Source organism: Acomys russatus, chromosome 16 (genome assembly GCF_903995435.1).
Source record: "Acomys russatus chromosome 16, mAcoRus1.1, whole genome shotgun sequence".
Classification (NCBI taxonomy): domain Eukaryota; kingdom Metazoa; phylum Chordata; class Mammalia; order Rodentia; family Muridae; genus Acomys; species Acomys russatus.
Window position 1 is genome coordinate 7,447,015 of NC_067152.1, and position 27,324 is coordinate 7,474,338.

A 27,324-nucleotide genomic window follows, 5' to 3' on the forward strand; every position below is an offset into this window, starting at 1 on the left:
CTCTCAAGGAGACAACATCCCTATTTGATTGGCTGACTTAGAAAGTTCATAAAAGGAAGGGTTGGACCATAGTGAAAGTGGAGTTCCAACTGTTAGTTGAATTCCTCCTTTACCCTCTGTCCCTCTCCATCTTTTTTGTTTTTGTTTTTGTTTTTGGAGACAGGGTTTCTCTGTGTAGCCATGGCTGTCCTGGGCTAGCTTTGTAGACCAGGCTGGCCTCGAACTCACAGCGATCCACCTGCCTCTACCTCCCGAGTGTTGGGATTAAAGGCGTGCGCCACCACACCCAGCCCGTCTCCATCTCTCTGTCCCAAGCACAAAGGCACTGGCCCTCAGGGTTTCTGGGGTCCTTCGTAGCACATGGAAACGCTCTGCGGAGTGCAGAGTGTTGAGAGCACACAGAAGTCGCTGGCCGTATTCTACTTGTGCAGCCAGGTACACCGATGCTGAGCCTCTATCCCAGTGCACAGAGGAAGAAATGTCCCCGGATGCAGCATGACCACAGAGATGCCAAGGCCTCTGGGGCTTTTAGCAGAGTCCCTCTCAACATTCAGATGATGGCTCAAACATTTCTTCTTGAGAGGCCTGGCCTGACTCCCCAGAGTGTCCTGCCTTGTGCCCAGCATGGATTTTCTATTGTCTCTTTTTGCCTCATGTCTGTATCTCTTAATGAAATTGCCTTGTGAATGTAATTGATTGTTGATTTATCGCCAAGCCCCATAGGCTCTTGGGATAGTTTTGTCTCCTTGATTACCGCATTTGGCATCATGACAAGGAATGAGTTAATGGGTGACTGGGTGGCAGGCTTGCCTGGTCTCTCCCCAGTCCCTGCCCAGGACCCTGCGGTGATGTCTCTCTGTCTCCTCCCCTTACAGTGAGTATGGAGTTCGGGAGGGCTGTGTGGCTCCGCTTCCACCCATCAGCTTACCCCCCTTGCCCCCACCCAAGCTTCGTGGCACATTTGGGTGGCGTGGCCGTGGGCATCACCCTTGGTGTGGTTGTTCTAAGAAACTATGAGCAGAGGCTGCAGGACCAGTCGCTGTGGTGGATCTTCGTGACCATGTACACCGTCTTCGTGCTGTTTGCTGTCTTCTGGAACGTTTTTGCCTACACACTACTGGACTTGAAGCTGCCACCACCCCCGTAAGGGGCTGGGGGACCAAGGCAGAGAGGGGAGGAGCCAGAAGCAGAAATACCTCCGTCTGTTTCTCATCACTGAACTGGAGAGAACCAGAGATTCTTTAAGCTGGGATATATGTGTTTCCATTCGGGAGGATGATGGGGGGGGGATGGATGTGGCTGTTGTCATTTTCCTAGGCTGGTCTGATGATGTGTCGTCAGGGGGAAGGTCTGGGGTAGGGTGAGAGTGGCTGTCCCCGTGGCTTGGGCCTGTGCCATGTGTTCCCCTCTCACCGCCACAGCATGAGCAGATTGCGCTCTTCCTTGTCTTCTACCTGGAGAAATGCTGGCACATAGAGAAGTCCTGAGGGTAAGGCACAGCCAGGCAGGCCTTCCCCACCCCAGAGGTCACTTTAGGCTAGGTCATGTTCTCTCTGCTGCTCAAGGTCTGGTGCTCTGGTGGTGGACATGTTGGCTTTAATCTGGGGGAGCCCAGAGCACCCCAGGCTAAGGTCCCATTAGTGGGTGCTGTGGCATGTCCCCCTAGGGCTGGTCAGGGAGATGCTATAAGCTTCAGGCCTTATTCTTGCCCCGGAGGGATCTGTGAGAGGGCTCTATGCCTGGGGCAGTGAACTTTAACCCAGGTTCCCCCAGGAAAGGCCTAGGACCAATTTTAACCTCTTCTTGCCTATAGTCGTGAATACTTGCATCTCACATCATCATTCCTGCATCCATGCCCTACCTGGACTATGGGGTCTTTTCTTTCCTTTCTATTCCCCTCACCCTATTTTGTGCCTCTCTTTTGGGTGTGGAGACAGGATTTTGGTGTGTGTGTGTGTGTGTGTGTGCGTTTGTGTATGTGCATGTGTGCAATGTCAGGCAAATGAAAACCTGCAGAGGGAGGAAGTGGGGGACAGTGTCCACATGGGGATTTCTATAAGGGATTGCTGGAATGGGTAGCATCAGTGTGCTGCAGTGGGCTTACTTGGGGGCCTTGCTTTTATTATAATTCACTCCCCTTTCCCATCTGGGCCTCCCAAACACCTCCTGAGCATCATTGACTAGAGGAAAAAATTATCTGTGCTAGAGAGACCAAAGCCCTACCAGGACCTTTGGGAGGTAACGCTTAGTTGTGTTTTCTGGGGTACCTTCATGTCTGTTCTGCCTCCTGTAGAAGAAAGTCTTTGGGGTGAAAGAAAGCCTAGGACAGTGATACTGTGGCCATCTCGCCATGGGAGTTGGTAGGACAGGAAGCTGTAGTAAAAGATATTTGGTGAAAAACTTAGCTCCAGAGAAGAGCTTTGGGAGCTTGAGTGAGTGTCCAGGGTGAGGAGCTGTAGACTTAGACGGTTAGATTGAGAGGGGACTTGGAGGTGATCCTACAGGGAACGTGAGATTTAGAGAGTGGTCTTGTGCTGCCCGGATCCCAGCAGCCTCAGGTGCCAGCCTAGGCGGTTGGCAAGGTGCCCAGTGATCTGCCCCTCCAAGGCAGTCTACTCAGGTTGGCACTAGGAGCTGCGGGGAGCCCTATGTGGACGCTGGGAGGCGGATGGTCTTTTTATATTGCCTTTGGGACTCTCAGGCCCTGAGACATGGGGAGTGAGGGGCAGAACACGCAGGAGCTGGCGCAGGAGGACGGGACGTGGTCCTGGTCCCCCATCTCTCCCGCACCACTTCCCTCCTGGTTTCCATTCTCTTGAGTCCCTCAGCTTGTTCCCTCCGATGTGGCCGTGGCCGCCAATCAGAGCTGGGATTCAGAGGCCAGGGAACCCCCAGACAGCAGCTAGGCAGACCGGCTTGCTTTTAAAGGGGAGAGGAGTCATGGAAACCAGGGAAAGGAAAAGAGGCCTTCAAAACAGAGGGAATTCACTTTAATGACATCATTCATCACTCGCTTTTTTAATTAGGAAGAGCTCCCTAATGGGGCTCTTCTGACTCTCAATTTCCATGTGAACCATCCTTGCCTCGAGCGAGCGAGCGTTAGTGGGGGCATTGGTCACCGAAGCCAGAGCTTCCTCTAGTGTCCAATTCGGTTTGCAGATAATGAGGATTACCCAGTGCAGTGTGCTTCCCGGGGCTGGCTGCAAGTTGTTGAATCTCCTCTGCCTTAAAAACAGTGCCCGTTAGTGAGCTGCCCCTCCAAGGACTAAGTCAGTGAAAAAACAAAACACTAGCCACAATGTCGGTTTCTAAATATTTTTGTATTGTGTACATTCTGTATATTTTTGTTGTAACATATTATTTGGGCACAGATTCCATTAAAGATTTTTTAAAGCTATCGGTTATTCAGGAAGTGACTCAAAGGCTGCCACGAAACCTGTTTTGTCTGCGTCTGGCTCACGGTGAGTGGGAGAAGGTGAAAACTGATAGCGGTGGGTTGATGATCTGGGCGCTCACTGGTGATTGGCACTGTCTTCCTTCACCTTCCCTGAGCTGTTCTTCCCATAAAAACACATCCTAGGGAGCTCAGCCCGAGGGTCAGTCCGTGAGCCCTCAGGCCTGTTGTCCCGTCTGCTTCTCCACTCTACAGCCTCACTCTACAGCTCTAGGGGCTGACAGCTGACAAGGGTATGAAGAAACGACAAACACACGGACCCACGGATGGAAAAGCTGGGACTGAATGGTCATGGATGGAGAAGGCACAGCGCTGCCCCACAAGCGCAGAGTGTTTGTCATATACTGGTCAACAGGGAAGTTGGGTCATTGCATCCATTGAAACGGAGAGACAAGTGCGGCTCATCTCAGGTAGGCAGAGTCTCTGTAGTACTGCGGTCTTCAAACCGTAACATGTAGAGGGGCAAAAGCCCTTCCTGGCAGGTGTTTTCTGCACGCTATCGATGTACGTACACAGACCAGAAGAAACCAGTGCCATCCCTCTGAGCCTCCCCCAGGGAAGGCACTGCCACTCCCATGGGATTGACATATTGATAGCGTTGCCCTGTCAACAACGAATTCACTCAGGACTTCATTTACTCCCTGCATAGTCGTGTGTGTGTGTGTGTGTGTGTGTGTGTGTGTGTGTGTGTGTGTGTGTATGATTAATATATGATGGTTAGCCGGGCATGGTGCCGCATCCCTTTAATCCCAGTACTTGGGAAGCAGAGGCAAGTGGATCAATGTGAGTTCAAGGCCAGCCTGGTCTACAAAGCAAGTCCAGGACAACCAAGGCTACACAGAGAAACCCTGTCTCGAAAAACCAAAAAAAAAAAAAAAAAAGGTCTGCATCATGGCTGGAGAGATGGCTCAGTGGTTAAGAGCACTGGCTGCTTTTTCAGAGGTCCAGAATTCAATTCCCAGCAACCATGTGGTGGCTCACAACCATCTATAATGTGATCTGGTGCCCTCTTCTGGCATGTAAGTATACATGCAGATAGAGTACTCATATATATTTAAAATATATATATTTAAAAAAAAAAAAAAGGTCTGTGTTGTTCTTTTAAAAAAAGATTTATTTATTTAAAGCCTTTAATCCCAGCACTTGGGAGGCATAGACAGGTGTATTGCTATGAGTTCGAGGTCAGCCTGGTTTACAAATTGAGTTCAGGACAGCCAAGATAACACAGAGAAACCTTGTCTTGGAAAAACTAAAAAAAGCCAGGTGTGGTGGCACATGCCTTTGATCCCAGCATTCAGGAGGCAGAGGCAGGTGGATCACTGTGAGTTCGAGGCCAGTCTGGTCTACAAAATGAGTCCAGGACAGCCAAGGCTACACAGAGAAACTCTGTCTTTAAAACAAAACAAAACAAAAACAAACAAACAAAAAAAAGCAACGCAAAGAAAAAAATTTAAAGCCAGGCGGGTAGCACATGTTTTTAATCCCAGCACTTGGGAGGCAGGCAGGTGGATCACTGTGAGTTCAAGGCCAGCCTAATCTACAAAGCAAGTTCAGGACAGCCGAGGCTACAAGAGAAATCCTGTTTCAAAAAACCAAAGCAACAACAACAACAAAATATTATTTATACAGTTTTCTGCCCTCATGTACACCTGAACACCAGAAGAAGGCACAAGATCTCACTATAGATGGTTGTGAGCCACCATGTAGTTGCTGGGAGTTGAACTCAGGACCTTAGGAAGAACAGACAGTGCTCTTAACCTCTGAGCCATCTCTCCAGTCCTTGTGTGGCACTCTTTTTTTTTTTTAATTAATTTATTCATATTACATCTTGATTGTTAGCCCTTCCCCTGTTTCCTCCCATTCTTCCCTCCCTCCCATTTCTCCCCTTCTCCCCTCCCCTATGCTCTCAGAATATCGAGTCTCTTCTTGGTAACTAGCTATCCTTCCTCTGAGTGCCACAGGTCTCCCCATCCGGGGGACATGGTCAGAAAAGGGGCACCAGAATTCATGTGAGAGTCAGATCTCACTCTCCACTCAACGGTTTGTGTGGCACTCTTAACAATGTGTGAGAGAAGAAAGGACCTGAGCTATTCTACAGGTAAAACTTTTAGACAACAAATAAAACATTGTGATAAACGGTTTATCCATTCCTTGTGTATTCCAACAGGTGGTTTGTTTTTTTACATGTATATGTATATATGTCCCTCTGTGTGTGTGTGTGTGTGTTTGTGTGTGTGTGTTGTGTAAAAAGTGTAATTTCCCCATAAACTTAAAGGAAATTAAAGGTGAGAATTGAACTCAATTAGGTAAAAATACCTGTCTTGATTAGAAGTTGTGTTTTATTACTACAAATACAGTTACATTTTGGCTGCAAGGCAAACATATTTCCTGTGTATTGCACACAAGTACAAGTTTATTCCATGTCTGAACACTTTTTTGTTTGTTTGTTTGTTTGAGACAGGGTTTCTCTGTGTAGCCTTGGCCGTCCTGGACTCACTTTGTAGACCAAGCTGGCCTCGAACTCACAGCGATCCACCTGCCTCTGCCTCCCGAGTGCTGGGATTAAAGGCATGCGCCACCACGCCCGGCTGTTCCTTTGTTTTCTGGTAAGGCCTCTAACTGGCCTGCCTTACCAGTGCTGGCATGACAAGCACATCTGCCACACTTGGCTTCTCTATGTAGGCTCTGAGACTCAAACTCAAGCCCTTATATAGGCATGGCAAGTGCTTTACCCTGAGCTATTTCTTTTTTTTTTTTTTTTGGTTTTTCGAGACAGGGTTTCTCTGTGTAGCCTTGGCCATCATGGACTCGCTTTGTAGACCAGGCTGGCCTCGAACTCACAGTGATCCGCCTGCCTCTGCCTCCCGAGTGCTGGGATTAAAGGCGTGCGCCACCACGCCCGGCTTCCCTGAGCTATTTCTTTATTTTATGTTATTTTATTTTATTTTATTTTATGTGCATTAGTGTAAGGGTGTCAGATTCCTGGCACTGGAGTTACAGACACTTGTGAGCTGCCATGTGGGTGCTGGGACTTGAACCTGGATCCCTCTGGAAGAGCAGACAGTACTCTTAACCACTGAGCTATCGCTCCAGCCCACCCTGAGCTATTTCTACATTTATTATTAGATGACTTGGCCACAGACTTTTGATTGGGAAGTTGAAAATGAAGATTATTGTTTTATAAACTCAAGATGTTGATGTCCTAATGTTGCTCACTTTTACAAAATGATTTCCAAGTGGGCACCAAGTGCATTAGGAAAACAGTCAAAAGGAGTGCCGTAGTCAGGTGGCCATAAAAATGCTACTTAGATTCTTTTCTATACTGCCTATAATTCAAGTTATTAAACTTTAAAGCCATATGAAAGCATTTATAAAGGGCTTGAATTGTATTTCTCATTAAAGGAAAAGAAAGGGCGTGGTGTTATCATGTCCCTGACTGACTTACGGAGAAGGCAGAAGGCCCGTCAGTCACTTTCAAAGCCAGAACTCAGATCTTAGCAGGGTTTACAAGCAGTTAAGAGTCCCTCAGTTTTACAGACTTGTGCTCCTCTGAGGATCCTGAAGGGAGAACTCAAGGCTGTTGATTTTCTAAACCAGAATCGTTATCAGATGGATTTATCAAAGAACTATGCAGAACAGCTATGCGTGTGCAGCTGGCACCCAAAGGATTCAGGGCAAAAAGCCTGAGGCTTGTGACACAGACACAGACACAAAAACCTAAAAATCAGTGAGCAACTGTGATGGCAAGAATTTGTTTGCATTTTCAATTTTTAAAATATTCTTTATTATTTATTGAGGCAGGATCTTGCTTTGTAGCCCTCTCTGGCCTGAAACTTGCTCTGTAAATCAGTGCCTGAGCGCACAGAGCTCCGACGCCTCTGGCTGTGGAGGGCTACATTCACAGACGCCAATCACCACATCTGCCTTCCAGTTTGCAGCCTTTTATTTATTTGTAAATGACATTTCCTATATTTACTTACTCTCTTTTTTTATTTTATTTTATTGGTTTTGTTTGTTTGTTTTTTCAAGACAGGTTTCTCTGTTATCTTGACTGTCCTGGACTCGCTTTGTAGACCAGGCTGGCCTCAAACTCACAGCAATTCACCTGCCTCTGCCTCCCGAGTGGTGGGACTAAAGGCACCACAATGCCTGGCTTTTACTTTTTTTTTTCTTAATACTGTTTAAGAACTTGAGCACTTTCATCTAAAAATAAGGAAAAAACAGGCCCCTGGCAAATAAATACCTGTAAATGATGTGGCCATTTTCACAACAGCTTTTCTTTCATCAGAGAGAATATTTCATGTTGAAGCTATTTCAGACATTTCTTTCTTCCTTTTTGGTCATAGATTATTTTATTTAAGTGTGTGTTTTGCCTGTCTGCATGTACACTACATGTGTGCTTGACACTCAAGGGGGTCAGGGAAGGTGTCAAATCTCCTGGCATGGACGTTACGTATGGTTGTGAGTCACCAGGTTGGTGCTGGCCATAAAACCTGGGTGCTCGCCAAGAGGAACGATGCTCCTAGCCACAGAGCCAGCTCTCCAGCCCACTTTCCCTACTGTATTTATTTGCTGTGTGTGCTTGTATGTATGTAGATCAGAGGGAACTTGCAGGAATTGGTTTTCTCCTACTTGAGTTCTGAGGATCTAACAGCTGTTACACATGGTGGCAAGCTTCTTTGCCTTCTGAGCCATCTTGCCAGCCCAGAAGCATCTATATATAAAGCTCATTAAAAAAAAAAAAATTTTAACAAGTGAGCATAGGCTTCAAACTTTTTTTAAAAAAGATTTTATTATTATTTATACAGTATTCTGCCCACCACAAGAAGACACCAGATCTCATTACAGGTGGTTGTGAGCCACCATGTGGTTGCTGGGAACCTTTGGAAAAGCAGAGGGTGCTCCTAACTGCTGAGCCATCTCTCCAGACCCTAAAAAAATTTTTGTACCCTGTCTCAAAAAAAGAAAAAAAAATTTTTTTTGTTTGCCGGGCACGGTGGCACACACCTTTAATCCCAGCCCTTAGGAGGCAGAGACAGGTGGATTGCTGTGAGTTCAAGGCCAGCCTGGTCTACAAAGCTAGTCCAGGACACCCAGGGCTAACAGAGAGACCTTGTCTCAAAAAAAACAAAAACAAAACCCAAAAAATTTTTGTTTGTTTGTTTTTTGTTTTTAGATAAGGTTCCTCTGTTTTTGTTTTTCGAGACAGGGTTTCTCTGTGTAGCCTTGGCCATCCTGGACTAGCTTTGTAGACCAGGCTGGCCTCCAACTCACAGCGATCCACCTGCCTCTGCCTCCCAAGTGCTGGGATTAAAGGCATATGCCACCACCGCCTGGCTAATTTTAAAATTCTTTTATTTTAATTTTTATTGTTTTATTTTTTGGTTTTTCAAGTCAGGGTTTCTCTGTGTAGCTCTTGGCTGTCCTAGACTCACTGTGTAGACCAGGGCGGCCTCAAATTCACAGCGATCCGCCTGCCTTTGCCTCCCAAGTACTGGGATTAAAGGCATACGCCACCATTTTTAAGATTTATTTATTTATTTTATATGAGTATCTGCTTGCACACCAGAAGAGGGCACCAGATCACATTATAGATGGCTGTGAGCCATCATGTGGTTGCTGGGAATTGAACTCAGAACCTCTGGAAGAGCAGACAGTGCTCTTAACCACTGAGCCATCTCTCCAGCCCCCATTTTAAAATTCTTAAGCCCTCACAATTTACTTACACACTGGCTGTAAGAGGCGGCTTCATCATTGATGCCAGCCGCCCCCGTGTACCAGTCACCCCAGGACGAGCCATACGATGGTGCCGTAAGACCAGGATGATAATGGCTACCATGTAATGTAGCCCAGGCCAGACCCAGACTTCCTTTGTAGCCCAGGCTGGCCTGGAACCTGAGAACCTCCTGCCCCGGTCTCCTGAGCAGTGTCATCACATTCTGCTTGGATCACATATTTCAAAAAAGTTCTACAATCTACTGAGGAAGAGGTACTACGTTTCTTTTGGAGGAGGAAAGCCTGCTGATACTACAGTAAGCTCCAGAGAAGCCCGAAGTCACCTCCAGAGTTTTTTAGGCAGCATGTGTTTGAAGCTGAGAACTTTTGAGACTAGCAAGCATCAAAATTCCACAGTTGTAGCACGCAGCATCTGCCTAGGACTTGGTGATGACATGCCTTAGATTTCTGTGTTTAATTAAGTTAAACAAACAAAAAAAAAGTACAAAAGGAAGAACCTGCGGAGTCTCAGGCGTCTTGGGAGCCGTGTGATCCTATACATGATGACAGCTCAGCTCCACACGGGCAGCCTCAATACGTAGCACCAAACAGTGCTCCCAACACAGGTCAGAGCTTCAGACAAGGGCTTCTGCCATGAACTCTTCGAGGACCGCCACCACACTTTTTGCTTCAGGCATTTCTCCGTGCTCCACTTTAACAATCTTCAGAAGGATATCTCCACTGCCACAGTTCTTAAGGAACATGTAACATTTGAACAAAGCATAGTGATTCATCTCTGCCTGTTGGATAAATCTCTTCAAATTGTTTGTGTCTTGTATGGCCTGGAAAAAATTACCCAGTTAACTATGCTTAGTGAGGCAGTGACGCTGCTGGAGAAACACCCCTCTAGCTGAGCACTCGGTGCATGCTGATAGTGCTGGGTTTTGTTTGGGTTTTTTGAGAAAGGGTCTGGCAGGCATGGGGTGGCACATGGCTGTAATCCCAGCACTCGGGAAGCAGAGGCAGACAGATCTCTGTGAGTTCCAGACTAGCTTGGTCCACAAAGCAAGTCCAAGACAGGCAGGGCTACACAGAAAGACCCTGTCTCCAGAAAAAAAAAAAAGAGAGAGAGACAGACAGACTCACTATGTAACTGGCTGTTGTGGTGCTCACTTTGTAGACCAGGCTGGCCTCAGACTCATAGAGATCCACCTGCTGCCACCTCCTGAGTGCTGAGATTAAAGGTATGGACCACCACACTCTGCTAATGTTGAGCTTTCTAAAAATACCTCTTTATTTCTACTGCTCATATGCTTTGTTTGCCTTTGGAGTAAGAGTTTCACATTTTAAAAGGCTTTTAAAACTATCTCCTAAGGTAACAGCACTCACCTGCCAGAATTTGAAATCATTTATTTCTGTGTTTTGCAACTGAGATGCATCACAAATTATCAGTTAAATGTCCCCTACATATAAGCAAGCAATTCACCACAAAGCATTGGAAATGAAATCGAATGCATGCAATGTTGCTGGTCAGCAGATGCCTTCTGTGTCGTGTGCTCTGAGGCCGCCCCACTGAAAGAACACTGTGACTGTCAAAGCCCATCCCTGATGCTATCACCTGCAATATTACATTCAAAACAAGAACACTGTAGGTGGCCCTTGTCACACAGCCAATTCATTACCTTTAGTTTAAAGTTCTCCAGGACTTGTCTGAAAAGAAAAGGGTTGCCCCCTTCAGCACCATGTAAGAAAGCCTGCATCCAGTCCTCACAAAAACGGTTGCTTCCTAAACAACAGTAAAGACACAAGATTAAGCCGGGCGTGGTGGCGCACGCCTTTAATCCCAGCACTCGGGAGGCAGAGGCAGGCGGATCGCTGTGAGTTCGAGGCCAGCCTGGTCTACAAAGTGAGTCCAGGATGGCCAAGGCTACACAGAGAAACTCTGTCTCGAAAAACCAAAAAAAAAAAAAAAAAAGACACAAGATTAAATACCACAAAGCACATGTATGTCAGTTTTTAAAGAGTTTACTTTAACTTTGTGTATGTGTGTGCACAAGGACGTAGGTGCCCTAAGAAAGCAGAGGTGTTAGATGTGCCCTTCCCTGCCACCCCATCAGTGTTGGGAACTGAACTCTTGTTCTCTGAAAGAGTAGTACATGCTATTAACCACAGCGCCATCTATCCAGTCTTATCACATGAATTTCTCTATAAAAACATTTATAAATAATTATTTTAAATTTCTGTTAAGCTTCCTACCCAGCTTAGAAATACCCAAACAGTCGAGACCCCATTATTGTGTTCCCTTCTTTCCCCATCAGAAAGGACTACCATTCCTCCTCTGTATACTCCAAGCCTTGGCTACTTACCTTTACCTTACATATGTTAAAGCTTTGTGTGTTTTTCTAAGTGGCTGTTTCACTAAACAGTATGTTTCAGAGCCATGCTAACATACATTTCTAGTTCACTTTTAGCCTTTTATATTCCATTGTATGAATTAACAGTTTATTGATTTCCTGTTGTAAACATTAAGTTGCTTCCAATTTGTTATATCAAAAAATGCTGCCAGGCATGGTGGCACACACCTTTCATCCCAGCACTCAGGAGGCAGAGGCAGGTGGATCTCTGTGTGTTCGAGGCCAGCCTGGTCTACAAAGTGAGTCTAGGACAGCCAAGGGTACACAGAGAAACCCTGTCTCAAAAAAAATAAACAAACAATAATTTAATTAATTAAATAATAAAAAATGCCTATAGAACCTTTAATTCCAGCATTCGAGAGGCAGAGACAGGTGGATCCAGAGCAGTCAGGACTACGTAAAGAGATCTGTGTCAACAAAAACCAAACCAAACCAAACCAAAGACCTTTAAAGCTGTTTGGAGGGTTGGGGATTTAGCTTAGTGGTAGAGCACTTACTAGTGCAAGGCCTCAGCTCTGGAGGGGCGGGGTGGGGTGGGGGACAAAATAACACAAAAGCTGTTTGGTTGTGGCTGGGCGTGGTGGCACACACCTTTAATCCCAGTAGGTGGAGCTCGTCAGTTGAGGCCAGCCAGATCTACAAGAAAAACTGCCTCAAAACAAACAAACAAATAAACAAAACGCTGTTTGGTTGTGTACTCCTGCTCTCCCAAGCCTAGTTTTTGTAGCAAGTTCCAGGTTAAAAAAAAAAAAAAAAAAAAAAAAGCCGGCGGTGCGTGGTGGTGCTCGCCTTTAATCCCAGCACTCGGGAGGCAGAGGCAAGCGGATCACTGAGTTCAAGGCCAGCCTGGTCTACAAAGTGAGTGAGTCTAGGGCAGCCAAGGCTACACAGAGAAACCCTGTCTCGAACCCTCCCCAGCCCTCCAAAAAAGGGTTAGAGTACTTGTCACACAGCATGAGGACCTCAGTTAGAATCCCTGGGCCCTGTAAAGGCTGACGCACAGTGTAAGCATCTGTAATCTCGGCATTTGTATGGGGAGATGGAAGGGAGGACAAGACAAACCCCCAGAAGCTCACAGGCCAGCTGGGCTCATGTACACAGCAGGTAACCAAAAAACAGTGACCCTGCCTCAAACTTGGTGGAAGGTGAAGTTGTCCTCTGACCCATGCATGCACACTGAAGCACTTACCCGTGTACTAACACACACAGATTTAAATACATGTACACACACACACACACACACACACACACACACACACACACACACACACACACACAGGCTTTTATGTGGGGCTAGCAGGGTGACTCGGTGGATCAAGGTATTTGTTACCAAGCATAGGAGCCCAAATGGTAAAAGGAGAAAAACCATTCCCCAAAAGTTGTCCTCTGATCTTTATACTTGCTCATATAAACACAAAAAGTAAATATTAAACAAATGTTTAAAACTGCCGTTTAGGTTGGGGAGGTGGCTCAGGGGATAAAGTCCTTTGCCTTGCAAGCATTTAGGTCCTGAGATGAGATCTCCAGCGTCCACATAAAGGCAGATGCAGAAGTGTGCATCTGAAATCCCGCTGTTCCTATGTTGATATGGAAGGTGTGGACAGTAAAAACCTAGAGCCTTGAGGGCCAGCTAGACTGACATGCAAGTAGCCACTGAAACACTGCCTCCAACAAGGTGAAGACTGACGCCCAATGTTGCCCTCTGACCCCTACCTGTGTGCTAGGGTACACATGTACCTGCACTTGTTCACAAATACACACAGACTCAAAAGACTTTCTTTTTTTTCAGACAGGGTTTTTCTACGTAACAGCCCTGGCTGGCCTGGGCTGCCTCTGTAGACCAGGCTGGCCTCGGAACTCACAGAGATCCCACTGCCTCTTCCTTATGAGTGCTGGGATTAAAGGCGTGTGCCACCATGCTTGGCTGCTCAAAAGACTTTTTTTTAAAAAATATTTTATTTAATTTTTAATTTATGTGCATTGGTATAAGGGTGTCAGATCTTAGAGTTACAGACAGCTGTGAGCTGTCATGTAGGTGCTGGGAATTGAACCCGGGTCCTTTGGAAGAGCAGGCAGTGCTCTTAATCACTGAGCCATCTCTCCAGCCCCTCAAAAGACTTTCTTAATAAAATGCCTTTAATGCCAGGAGGTGGTTGAGGTGCATTCCTTTATTCCCAGCACTCAGGAGGCAAAGGTAGGTGAATATCTGAGTTTGAGGCCCGTGCAGCCTTCATATGAGTCCCAGTACAGCCAGGGCTACACAGAAAAACTCTGTCTTGGAAAAACAAAACAAAACCAACCAAACAAACAAATGCCTTTAAGCCAGGCACAGTGATGAATATCTATACTCTTAGCACTTGAGAGGTGGAGGTAGGAGGGTTACAGATTCAAGGCCACATGAGACCCTTTCTCAGAAGCAAGCAAGCAAACAAACAAAAAAGCCTTCATATGATGCATACTTCTAATCCTAGGAGGGCTAAGGCCAGGGGATTATCAGATCAAAGTCAACCTGGACTATACAGTGAGAACCTGTCTCAAAATAACAAAAAGTAAAAATGCCTTTCTGAGTGGTTTTGGTATTTGTTCCTGTGTACACATATGTGAGTTTTCTTATATACACAGCATGGAACACCAGGCACAATTTGCGTCCATGGTTCTAGGATCACGAAGGTTTCATCAAGCTAGCACTGCATAAGGAGGACATGCCTCTACCGTGTATTTTCAGTGCAAGAGGCCCACAGACACTGCTTCTAGGTTTCCGACTCACCTGCATTGTGGAACTGAGGCTGGGGGCCACTACAGTCGATGATCACAGACTTACGCTGCTCCTCGGTCATGGCCATGCACAAAGAGGTCATGGTGCCTTCATGAATAAGTCCTTGGAGACTGGCCACACTCAGAAACCTGCCATATATACAAGCCCTTTTCCACAAACAGCATTGCAGAACAGAAGAAACCACAAATGCTTGGGGGGTGGTGTTGAAGGGGGCGAGAGACTGGGGGCTTCCTTCAGAAATTATGTTCTTTACCTGTTAATGTCTCTTTTTGTTTTCTCATCTGATTCTTTAAGTTCAACAGGAGTATAACTTAGAGCCTATGAGAGAGAGAGGGAGAAGGAGCCAGTTTTGATACTTAACTCCTCTGTTCCTTGCTGACCCACTACTCCCATCCAAAAGCAACATCCCGTGTGATGGACACTACCCATTGGCACCTTCTGCAAGTGCTCTTAACTAACGCCTGCATAGTAATAGTTTTTAATTTTTATCTATTTATTAGTATGGCCTATTTTAAGACAGTTTTCCTATGCAACTTAGGCTAGCCTGGAACTCTTGATCCTTCAGCCTCAGTTTCCCCAGTGCTAGCATTATAAGCGTGTGTCACCACGTTAACATTTTTTAGCATTTATTTACTTTACTTACTTTAGTGGGGGCTGTATGCATGCATGGCACGTATGTGGAGGTCAGAGGTCAACTTGCAGGAGTCAGTGCTCTCCTTCCAGCATGAGGTTCCAGGGATTGAACTCAGGTTGTCAAGTTTGGCAGCAAGTGCCCTATCTATTACACAGCCCCCCCCCCCAAGTCTCACTATTAGTTGTGTGTGTGCTTAAACATGTCAGAGCGTAGGTGTAAGTCAGGACAATTCTGGGATTTGGTTCCTTCTGCCACCTTGTGGGATCTGGGGATTGAATGCTGGTCATCAGGCTTGTGCAGGGCCCAAACATTGTCTTTTTTTTTTTTTTTTTTTTCCCTTTTTCTTTTGTGGGTTTTTTTTTTGTTTTTTTGTTTTTTTGGTTTTTTTTTTTGTGTGTGTGTGTGGTTTTTTGAGACAGGGTTTCTCTGTGTCTCTGTGTAGCCTTGGCTGTCCTGGAGACGCTTTGTAGAACAGGCTGGCCTCAAACTCACAGCGATCCACCTGCCTCTTCCCCCTGAGTGCTGGGATTAAAAGTGTGTGCCACCACGCCCGGCCCCAACATTTTCATATAATTAAAATTGCATTTTAATTTTCAAATATTCTGGAAATTGCACCTGTTTCCCATCATTTCAAACAGTAATTATTTCAGGCAGGCATGGCTGGGCAGGTCCATAACCTCAGCACTCCAGAAGCTGAGGCTGGTTAAGACTGAAAGTTTGGGGTCAGGGTTGGGGAAATGACTCAGGGAGTAAAAGTGCTAGCTGTTCAAGCCAGACAGTCTGAGTGCAATCCCTGAAACTCACAGAAAAGGCCACGTTTGGGGGCATGCATTGTAATCCCAGCACTCCTATGGTGACATGGGGGCAGAGACAAGCAGCAGAAAAGGCCAGCCAGACTGTAGTGTGCCACAGAGACAGGTGGAAGATGAGAACCGACTCAAAAGTTGTCCTCTGACACCACACACACACACACACAATTTAAGCCTTTTCTTTTCTTTCTTTCTTTCTTTCTTTCTTTTTTTTTTTTTGGAGACAGGTTTTCTCTTATAGTCCTTGGCTGTCCTGGACTCACTCTGTAGACCAGGCTGGCCTGGATCTGCCTGCCTCTGCCTCCCGAGTGCTGGGATTAAAAGCATGCATCACCAGGCCTGGCTAAATCTTTTCTTTAAAAATAAGGTTAAGCCATCATAGGCTACACAGCGACATGCTACCACGCCCAGCCAGCTGAGATTTTTAATGGGACAGGGCCTCACTAAGTCAGGTGGCTGTCACACTGTAGCTGAGGCTGCCTTACCCTTCTGACTCCCTGCTTCCATCTCCCCAGTGTGAGAGCACAGACGTGCACCAGCACAGTTGGCCTGGAAGCATAGGGTTTTCTTTTTGTTTTGTTTTTTCAAGACAGGGTTTCTCTGTGCAGCCTTGGTGTCCTTGACTCATTTTGTATACCAAGCTAGCCTTGAACTCACAGAGATCTACCTTGTCTCTGCCTCCCAAGTGCTGAGATTAAAGGTGTGAGCCTGGCTGAAAGCACATTTTTTAAAAGACCCAGCTGACACTTACAATTCAATCCCACCTTAATAAAACTGTCTAGATGGGAGTCCATAAGGTGTGCAAACAGCAAGCACAGTCTGAAGAAATATTCAGGAAGGAAAAAGTACTGTTGAGAGAAAATGAGTATGTTTCTAAGTGGCCCTGGGTCTGCCAGGAGACTGTAATTGGGAATGCTCTTTCATGAGCAGTACTTACGGCATGGAGAAGAAAGGTGAGTTTCTCCTGAAAGAGAAGAACCACCCTTTGGATCGGACACACCACATCCTCATACCAGCTGCTCAGATAAGACTTTACGTCATTCCCCAGGCTGCTTTCCTAAATCAAGACAGAATAGCATTTGCTTTGCTATCATAAAAGCTTTTACTTGATACTCTGTGTGGGTGTGTGGATGGTTTATGTATTTTCGGCATATGTAAGCTAAAGGCTGACATCAAGTGTCTTCCACAACTGCTCTCCATCTTATTTTTTAAGCTACATTTCTGGAGTTGGGGTGGTGGTAGACACATTTGTGTCACAGTGTCTGTATTTAGGTCAAAGTTGTGACACTTTGCAGAAGTCACTTCTGGCCTTCAAGCGTGTGGGTGCGGGAGACTGAACGTGGGTCTTCAGGTGTGGTGGCAGGTACCATCTCTCTAGCTTCACCACCTTATTTCTTGAGGCGGAGCGTCTCACTGAAGCTGGCGCTCACTGATTTGGCTAGGCTGGCCAGCCAGTGAGGTACAGGGATCTGCCTGTCCCCACTTCAGCACTGTGATTATAGGTGCATGTCACCACACCCAAATTTGTATGTGGATGCTAGGGGTCCAAACTCAGTCCAAACTTTACATACTAAGCCACCTTCTTAAATACAATTTTAAAAAATTTTATGTATGTATATGTGTATGTATGCATGCATGCAGGCATGTGTGTGTGTGGATGCCTCCTGGAGTCCAGAAGTGGGTGCTGAATCCTCTGAAACTGGAGTTATAAGTGGTTGTAAGCAATCAGACTTCGTCAATGAGAACTGAACTCTGGCCTTCTGACCTCAAAGTCAGAGATCCTCCTGCCTCTGCCTCCTGAGTGCTGGGATTAAAAGCATGTACCACCACCTAGCCATTCTTCTTCCTCTTTTCTTAAACACAATAAATTCAACAAAACTAATTGTGAGCCAAGCATCTTGGTGCAGACCTGTAGTCTGAATACTTGGAAGGCTGAAACAGGAGGATCTCCAGTTCAAGGCTACCCTGGACTAGAAAGTTTTCAAGACAGACTAAAGCACAAGATCCTGGCCGGGTGGTGGTGGCGGCGGCGCATGCCTTTAATCCCAGCACTCAGGAGGCAGAGGCAGGTGGATCTCTGTGAGTTTGAGGCCAGCCTGGTCTACAAAGTGAGTCCAGGATGGCCAAGGCTGCACAGAGAAACCCTGTCTCAAAAAAAAAAACAAAAACAAAACTAACAAGACCCCGTCTCAGATGAATGAATTAGACACAATTTTCTGGGAGACTGGACTGAAGGAAGAGGGTCCGATGCAGTTCCTCACTGCCCGCACCCTCACTGCTGAGATGCTCCACTTCTTGACTTTGTGTCTGCAACATGCACAGCATGAGCTGCTACTGGACGGACCAGAGTGTGGTCAGTATGCTCGTGCTCAGGATGTGAGCAAGGAGCTGATCAAAGTACAGAAGCCCGCTAGTTATCCGGCATACTCCCATGAGCACATCTGGCTCTCTAGACTGTGCTGCTCTCTGGGGATACCTGTCATACGGGAAGAGCTGCAGGCTGGAAGAGCAGGGCCCTAGATGCAAAGTCCTGACTCACGTGTCTGCAGCCCTTTCCTCTCCTCTTGTAGTAGCTTCTAAGTATGTGTCAAGTAAAAAGAACTATTGCTACACGCAATGGCTAATACACTTATGAGAGTCTTACGTGATAGCTGCTCTAAGCTAAAGTGTAGTTTTCTCAGACAGGACCTCACTAAGTCAGGTGGCTGTCACACTGTAGCTGAGGCTGCCTTAACCTCCTGACTCCCAGCTTCCATGTCCCCAGTGTGAGAGCACAGACGTGCACCAGCACAGCTGGCCTGAAAGCAGAGTTCTGACAGGCTTGGATAAATCAGTCGATATAGACATGTCTAATTCATAAAAGAGAAAGGAAAATGGAATGTTTCCAAAACTTAATATCAATAGATTGTGACACATCTCTGATGCCATAGGCTGCATGGACCACCAGTGCTAGCCAACATACAGACCTGATGTGCCTAGAATCAGAGAAAAGGCATCCTCTTCCCTACTAGCTATGTTCTAACTGCCACTGAATTTTGACATAGGTTTCTCTTTGTTCTTACATTTCAGTCTGTGTATGTGTGCACTTTTGTGCCATGCATATGTGGAGGTCAGAGACAAACCCATGGAAGTCAGTTCTCTTTCCACAATGTGAGTGAGTCCTGGGTGTCAAACTCAGATAGTGAGACTCAGTGGGGTTTTGACTGCATGTATGTCTATGCACCACTTGCATGTCTGGTGCCCAAAAGGGTGAGAAGAGAATGTCAGATGGCCTGGAACTGGAGTTATAGATGGTTGTGAGTTGCCATGTAAGAGCTGGGGATTGAACCTGGGTCTTCTGGAAACACAGCCAGTGCTCTAACCACTGAGCCATCTCCCCAGCTCCTTGCTCTGCTTTTGAGACATGATCCACTAAGAAGCCCTGGGTGGCTTGGAACTCACTATGTAAACTAGGCTGGTCTCAAACTCTGAGCCCCCATGTGCTGGGATGGCAGGTGTGGGTTTCCACAATTGGATTTAATATTAAAGTTTTCACTGGTGCAATATGTCAGCGCCTATAACGCTGCCTTCCCTACTTGTGTTCACATCACTCGTCTACTGCCCACAAGGTAAGGATATCAGAACGAAGTGTTTGGTGGCTAACAAGTGACCCGACTAATACAGCAGCTATGGTGTGTTCATCACTTCAGTCACAAAGCTGCCAGTCATCTTACCTCGCAATTCATGTTATTTTTCAGCCCTTCAATATATTTGTCCAATTCAAGCCTGAAAGTATATTCTTAAGGAAGAGATACAGAATGATCAATCAGCAAGAAATACAAGGTCTCATCTGGGCATGGTGGTGCACACCTTTAATTCCAGCACTCAGTGTCAGAGCCGGGTGGGTCTCTGTAAGTTCGAGGCCAGCCTGGTCTACACTGTGAGCTCATGACAACCAGGACTACAATTTGAGACCCTGTCTGGGGGAAAAAGTTTCTTAAATAATACAAACTGAATCAAAACAAGCCTAGGCAAATGGCCACAACTAATATTCAGACATACTTTTTTTTTTTTCTTCGGTTTTTGGAGACAAGAGTTTCTTTGTGTAGCCTTGACTATCCTAGACTCGCCTTGTAGACCAGGCTGGCCTCGAACTCACAGAGATCCACCTGTCTCTGCCTCCCAAGTGCTGGGATTAAAGGTGTGCGCCACCACAGCCCAACTCTCAGACATACTCTTTTTTTTTTTTTTTTTTTTAACTTTATTTTATGAGCATTGGTGTCAGATCCCTTGGAACTGGAATTACAGACAATTGTGAGCTGCTAAGTGGGTGCTGGGAATTGAACCCAGGCTCTTAACCACTGAGCTATCTCTCCAGCCCCTCAGACATACTCTTTTTTTTTTTTTTTGGTTTTTTTGAGACAGGGTTTCTCTGTGTAGCCTTGGCTGTCCTGGAGTCGCTTTGTAGACCAGGCTGGCCTCAAACTCACAGTGATTCGTTTGCCTCTGCCTCCCAGGTGCTAGGATTAAAGGCGTGCGCCACCACCGCCCAGCTCTCAGACATACTCTTAAGGGTGGAGAGGGTGGTGGCTACTTGCCACTTGCCCCAGTGTTGTCCCTCTTGACTTCCTCAAACACCAAAGAAAGGATATAGCTCCAGTCCTTTTTCAGAGCCTCCTAAGAAGCACACCACGTGCTCGGAAGGGTTATGTTCAGATTCCATTGCTGCCATTTTGGAAAGCAGTTTTTCCTGTTGGAAAAGGCAGTAATAACAACCAACTCGGTAACCTGGGATTCTAGAAAAGAAGGAAAAAGGTAAAGTGAAGTATCTGGGTCCTCAGGCTCCTCACTGTGTAGGTGGCTTGGAGGCCTAGTGTTGATCTGGGAACACTGTCAGACTGCCCCTTGTGCAGAGCTCCAGCCTTCTCATCTCAGCAACGGGACTGTACGCCCAGGGCAGGCTAGTTAAGCAGCCTACAGGCAGGGCGTGCTGACGCATGCCAGCCCCAGCACTGGGAGGCAGAGGCAAGCAGATCTCTGTGAACTCAAGAACAACCTGTCTACATGGTGAGTTGTACACCAGTCAGGGTTACATGGTGAGACCCTGCCTCAAAAAACAACCAGACAAGACTCTAACAGAGGTTCACTGCTTTCTGCTGACTTATGTGAAAAATCCAGGCACTAGGGCCATCGCCAGTTAAAAGAGCACTGGCTACTCTTCTGAAAAACCCAGGTTCAGTTCCCAGCACATGGTGGCTCACAGCCATCTGTATCTCCAGGTCCTGGGGATCTAACACCCTCTTCTGAACTCTGCACCTCGTTACAGACATTCATGCAGGCAAAACACCCATACACATAAAATTGTTTTAATTGCTTAAAGAAAAATCTACACAAATCAGCCTTTTTTTTTTTTTTTTTTTTTTTTTTTTACAGAATACTCATGTTTATGTGAAGATAAGCATGATCCCCTGTTTTAACCCTTCACATGTCATGATGTCCCATGCTGGTGTGCCTGGCTTATCCATTGGTTTACCCTGGGCCACAGGAGTGTACTCCTAAGGGAGCCTACATCTGAACAAACGCCTGTCTGAAGGAGTGTAATAGCAAGACAGCTGGAATCAGGCTGAGGGTATCTGTGTAAATGCGCCTGACCTCCCTATGACCTCGGGCTTCTAAGTTAATTTCTCTGTGTTACTTCCTTACTGGAAAATAAGCTAACTGCCCCATCTCCCTGTGTAAGAAGCACTGCATCAGCATTTGTGAAAGCATGTTACAAGCTGTACGCATACAATTTCTACTTCGGTGATTTACTTTTTTAATGATGCTAGGAAGGAACAGAGAGCTTTGCACACACCAGGTAAGTGCTCTACATCAGGGCTATGTCTCCAGCCTTGAATTCTTTTGTCTGAGTATAAAACAGACTGAAGTACAAATCCATACCAGAATCTCACTCAATCTAATTTCACAACTTTTATGTGTGAGATTCAGTGCTCTGGCTGTGAGTGGAAGGGGAGGAGGTGTCAGAACAGAAAACAAAAATGTTTTCTGCAGGTCTAGATCTTTTCGAATTACTCCACACCTCTCATGTTTAGCTCAGAAGTAAAAACACAGGAGACAGCATATTTTATACTTACCTCAGCTCTACAGATGCAACATTACCCAGCCCTTCAAAGAATGCTCCTTTGGAAAGACGCTTAGCAATGAAACTGCGCAGCTCAGGCTCCACTTCAGATGGTAGGCTAGTATCCACCAAGGAGAGGCTTGACAAATGAAAGACACACTCCTTACCAGTAGTGCCCTCACACCCGTAAGTCAGAAATAATGAATGAAAGCCAGGGTCTCCATCTCGCTGTCAACAAAGCCCCTATGTAGCCCAGGCTGATTTTTTTTTTTTTAAGATTTATTTATTTATTATGTATACAGCATTCTGCCTGCAGGCCAGAAGAGATGGTCGTGAACTCCCATGTGGTTGCTGGGAATTGAACTCATGACCTTTGGAAGAGCAGTCAGTGCTCTTAACCTCTGAGCCATCTCTCCAGCCCCGCCCAGGCTGATCTTGAACTAGCTATATAACCTCAAACTTGCCCCAGGCTCTCAAGTGCTAGAATCACAGCTATGTATTACTATACAAATTTTAGGGTCTCTCTTAAGAATGGTGTCTAGGGCTGGGGAGATGGCTCAGGGGTTAAGAGCACTGGCTGTTCACCCAAAGGTCCTGAGTTCAATTCCCAGCAACCACATGGTGGCTCACAACCATCTATAATGAGATCTGGTACCCTCTTCTGGTGTGCAGGCCCACATTTGGGCAGAATACTATATAAATTATAAGTAAATAAATCTATAAAAAAAAGAATGATGTCTAGCCAGGCAAAGTGGTACATGTCTTTAATCCCAGTACTCGGGAGGCAGAGGCAGGTGGATCCCTGTGAATTTGAGGCCAGCCTGGTCTATAAAGCAAGCCCAGGACAGCCAAGCCAAGGATACACAGAGAAACCCTGTCTCAAACAAACAAACAATTGGTGTCTGGGCTGGAGAGATGGCTTAGAGGTTAGGAGCACTATCTGTTCATCTAGAGGTCCTGAGTTCAATTCCCAAGAACCTATATGGTTCTTCAGAACCATTTATAATGAGATCTGGTGCCCTCTTTTGGCCTGCAGGCATACATGCAGACAGAACATTGTATAGATAATAAATAAATAAATCTTTTTTTTTTTTTCCAAGACAGGGTCTCTCTGTGTAGCTTTGACTATCCTGGACTTGCTTTGTAGACCAGGCTGGCTTCAAACTCACAGCGATCCGCCTGCCTCTGCCTCCCAAATGCTGGGATTAAAGGTATGAGCCACCACCGCCCGGAAATAAATAAATCTTAAAAAAAAATAAATAAAGCCGGGCGTGGTGGCGCACGCCTTTAATCCCAGCACTTGGGAGGCAGAGGCAGGCGTATCACTGTGAGTTCGAGGCCAGCCTGGTCTACAAAGTGAGTCCAGGATGGCCAAGGCTACACAGAGAAACCCTGTCTCGAAAAACCAAAAATAAATAAATAAATAAATAAATAAATAAATAAATAAATATAAATAAATAAATAAATAAATAAATAAATAAAAGAATGTCAGCCAGGCAGGCAGTGGTGGCACATGCCTTTAAACCCAGTACTTAGGAGGCAGCAGCAGGTAGATCTCTGTGAGTTCAAGGCCACAACACCCAGGGCTTTTACACAGAGAAACCCTGTCTTGAAAAACCAAAACCAAGCCGGGCGTGGTGGTGCACGCCTTTAATCCCAGCATTTGGGAGGCAGAGGCAGGCGTATCGCTGTGAGTTCGAGGCCAGCCTGGTCTACAAAGTGAGTCCAGGATGGCCAAGGCTACACAGAGAAACCCTGTCTCGAAAAACCAAAAAAAAAAAAGAAAGAAAGAAAGAAAGAAAAACCAAAACCAAAAGAAAACAAAAACAAACAAACAAACAAAAAGAATACTGTCTACTTGATGACCCTACTTGTGAGGGCTATTGTTTAGATTTGGAATGTCCTCCAATGGCAGGTTTGGCTCCCAGACCATAGTGCCATCAGAGGTGTTAGAACCTGTAGGAGGTGGGACCCGGAGTTACACATGGCTGTGAGCTGCCTGGCTCTTAACCATTGAGACATTTCTCCAGCCCCCATTATTTTTTTTTTTTTTTAAAGAGTGTCATGGAGCCCAGAATGGATTCAAACTCACAATGTAACTGAGGACGATCTTCAACTTCCTTTGTGTGTGTGTGTGTATGCATATTCCTGTGTGTGTAGGGACATGTGTGTGTTTTTTTTTTTTTTTTTTTAAAAGGTTTATTTATTTATTATTTATTAGGTATATAGGGCTCTGCTTGCAAGTACCAGAAGAGGGTATCAAATCTCATTACAGATGGTTGTGAGCCACCATGTGGTTGCTGGGAATTGAACTCAGGACCTCTGGAAGAGCAGTCAGTGCTCTTAACCTCTGAGCCATCTCTCCAGCCCGACATGTGTGTTTTTATGTGTGGATAGGCCATAGGCTAACCTGATCCTCAGATGCTGCCCACCTTACTTTTTTGAGGTAGGGTCTCTCCCTGGGACCTAGGGCTTGTGGATTATTTTGCATATGAGTGCTTTATCTGCAGGAGGGTATCAGATTACATTAGACGGTTGTGAGCCACCATGTGGTTGCTGGGAATTGAACTCAGGACCTCTGGAAGAGCAGGTGGTGCTCTTAACCACTGAGCCATCTCTCCAGCCCCCCTGACTCTGAACTTCTAACCCTCCTGCATCCCACATCCCAAGTGCTGGAATTACAAATGTATGCCACTATGCCTGGCTGTTGTTTTTTATTTGTTTGTTTGTTTTCTTTTGTTTTTAACATGCACTGGTTTTTCTTTTGGTTTGTGTTTTTTGTTTGTTTTTTGCCTGTACATATATCTGTGTAAGGATATTGACCCTGGAGTTAGAGAGTTGTGAGCTGCCATATAGGTACTGGGAATCGAACCCAGGGTATTTGGAAGAGCAATCAGTGCTCTTAACCGCTGAGCCATCTCTCCAGCTCCAGCTGTTTTTATTTTTAAATCTAAGCCTTGAGAGAAATATTATCTTGCATGTTTTACTGTAGTTCCCAGTTTCTTGACTGGGATAGAATTCTTTCTATCTAAACACAGAGGCATTACCAGTATTTGTATCTGCCTTGAGTGAAAGCCAAAGAGGAAATCAGGAGAGGTTCCTAGTGGACAGGAGGAGCTGGAGGTTTGATCAGAGAACACTCAGTGGCACCAGGACAGCCACTGACATCTACAGACTGAAAGCACAGTAAACTATGCTGAACTGTTTTTTACCTGAAATCATTGCCAGAGGGAGTTTCTGCATTTGTGCCACTCGAGTGCCCATCATCACTCTCCCCTCGATGCTGTGTCAATCTGCAAGATGCAACAACGGTACTATCAGTTATAGGCTGTAAACCAAGCGGGGTACCCAACCTTTGCAAGCTGGGTAAAAGCAAGGACTCGATTAAAATGCTGCAAGGCCAAGTGCATTGTCTATTCTCATGACAGGAACCAAAAAAAGAGTGCTGACAAGAGCCACCTTTCTCTTTAGGGTATTTAATAAATAAGTGGAGAAAAGATCTAATATCCTGAAACTTTAAAGAAATTCCTCTGTGCAGAGCGAAGTGGTGCACGCCTTTAATCCCAGCACTCGGGAGGCAGAGGCAGGCAGATCTTTGTGAGTTCGATCGAGGCCAGCCTGGTCTACAAAGTGAGTCCAGGATGGCCAAGGCTACACAGAGAAACCCTGTCTCGAAAAACCAAAATAAATAAATAAATAAATAAATAAATAAATAAAAATAAATTAAGTGCTGAGCATGGTGGCACAGGCCTTTAATCCCAGCATTCAGGAGGCAAAGGCAGGTGGATCTCTGAGTTTGAGGACAGCCTGGTTTACAGAGCTAATCCAGAACAGCCAAGGCTGTTACATAGAAAAATCCTGTTTCGAAAAACAAAAACAGAAAGGCAGGCGTGGTGGTGCATGCCTTTAATCCCAGCACTTGGGAGGCAGGCAGATCTCTTAAGTTTGAAGTGAGCCTGGTCTACAAAGTGAGTCCAGAACAGCCAAGTCTATGAAGAGAAACCTTGTCTTGAAAACACAAAAAACCAAAAATACAAAAAAAAAAAAAAAAAAAAAAAAAGAAAAAAGAAAAAGAAAGAAAGAAAGAAACAAAAACAGAAAAGCAAAAATCAAAATAAATTTATTTATTTATGTGAGCTGGAAAGATGGCTCAGCAGCTAAGGGCATTGCCTGTTCTTCCAAAGGACTTGGGTTCAATTCCCTGCACTCATCTGACAGCTCACAAATTAACTGTCAATAACTCCTGTTCCCGGAGATTAGACACCCTCACCTGGAGGCAAAACACCAATGCACATAATTTTTTTAATTAAGAAAAAAAAGTTAATTTAACAAACAAAATAAACAGGGCCTGGAGAGATATCTCAGCGATTAACAGTGCTTACTGGCCTTGGGGAAGGATCCTAGGCTGGTTTCCAACACCCACTCAGGACACCTCACAACACCGGTAACTCAAGTTTCAGATATATCTGACTCCTCTGGCCTCAGTGGGCACCAGCATGCATGTGCAAATACCCACACACAGACACAGTGACACATACTTTTAAAAACACAGCTTAAAGAATAAATACCAGGTCTGCAGGTGTGCATGCAGGCAGAATACTGTATACACAATAAATAAATCTTTAAAAAAAATATTAATAAATAAATGAATACCAGGGCCAGAAAAGCTCCTGGAAAGCCAGCTTGGGGCGGGGGGGCTAAGCAGGGGATACCGAGGGGAGAGAAGGGCAGCAAAAAAACAGAGGAAACTGGATGGCGGGGAGGAAGAGTGTGGTAGGTACAGCCACTGAAGGAACGCGGTGTTCAAGAATTGCGCTGAACAGATAGATGCCAGGGGCTGCGGTGACAGGGGCTGGAAGGGCAGAGGCTTGGAAACGCTGGGTACAAAAACCCAGAAGGGCCAGGGAAGAACGAGCTGAGGCCATGAGGGCCCATCGGGCCAGAGACCTTGGCTGGGAGGGGAGATGGCGAGTGGGGGCCGCGGGGTGCAAGGCCGGGCGGCGGGGCCGCCTGCGCGGCGGGCAGGGCGCGGGCACCTGCTTCCGCGGTAGCTGTACAGGCAGTAGTGGCTGCTGGGCGGTGGCTCGAGTCTCCGCTCCTCCGCAGAGCCACCCTCCTCGCTGCTCTCTAGCTCCTTTTCATCCCCATCCAGCGACTCCTGCAAAGACGGGAGCATCGCGGCAATCTCCTCGCGGCCTGGTGTCCCCATCAAACCGTTCCCCCCACCCGCGGCCGGTGGGCCTCTGTGCGCAGGCTCGATCTCCTCCCGGCCCTCGCACACCTGAGTTCCGCTGGCTTCCCGGAGAGGGAAGCTGCGTTGGAGAAATCTGTTTGTAAGGGAGGGTCTCTGAGAACCCCTTAGTATTGTTTCTTTTCAACCGACTTTTCCCCAGCAGTTGACTATCAAAAAGGCAATATGTGC

The 27,324-nt window shown here is 46.1% G+C and overlaps 2 protein-coding genes across 3 annotated transcripts in view; one reads left to right on the top strand and one right to left on the bottom strand.

The window, feature by feature from the left end:
• Positions 1-1,708, top strand: part of Rhbdl3 (rhomboid like 3) — a 52,160-nt gene extending 50,452 nt beyond the window's left edge. For both annotated transcript variants that reach the window (XM_051158103.1, XM_051158104.1), the window contains exon 8: positions 876-1,708. In XM_051158103.1, the coding sequence (XP_051014060.1) occupies positions 876-1,147 (272 nt within the window). In that variant the 3' untranslated portion in view covers positions 1,148-1,708. The remainder of the gene's footprint in view (positions 1-875) is intronic.
• A 7,989-nt stretch (positions 1,709-9,697) lies between these two features.
• C16H17orf75 (chromosome 16 C17orf75 homolog) lies at positions 9,698-27,120 on the bottom strand. Its single transcript, XM_051158105.1, has 10 exons — positions 26,939-27,120; positions 25,115-25,195; positions 21,916-22,041; positions 20,434-20,577; positions 19,516-19,573; positions 16,740-16,859; positions 14,613-14,677; positions 14,351-14,487; positions 10,852-10,955; positions 9,698-10,011 (listed from the first exon to the last, which is right to left on the bottom strand). Exons 1-10 carry the CDS (start codon positions 27,109-27,111, stop codon positions 9,805-9,807), a joined length of 1,215 nt encoding a protein of 404 aa, XP_051014062.1. The 5' UTR covers positions 27,112-27,120; the 3' UTR covers positions 9,698-9,804.
• Between the last annotated feature and the right edge of the window lie 204 nt (positions 27,121-27,324).

Bases quoted from the DNA above. Each gene is read 5' to 3' on its own strand.
- C16H17orf75 (XM_051158105.1), bottom strand. From the start codon at position 27,111: ATGGGGACACCAGGCCGCGAGGAGATTGCCGCGATGCTCCCGTCTTTG. The intron at 25,196-26,938 runs GTGCCCGCGCCC...TGCATCTTGCAG, and splicing joins TACAGCTACCGCGGAAGCAG to ATTGACACAGCATCGAGGGG. The intron at 20,578-21,915 runs GTAAGTATAAAA...CTTCTTTTCTAG, and splicing joins GTTGCATCTGTAGAGCTGAG to AATCCCAGGTTACCGAGTTG.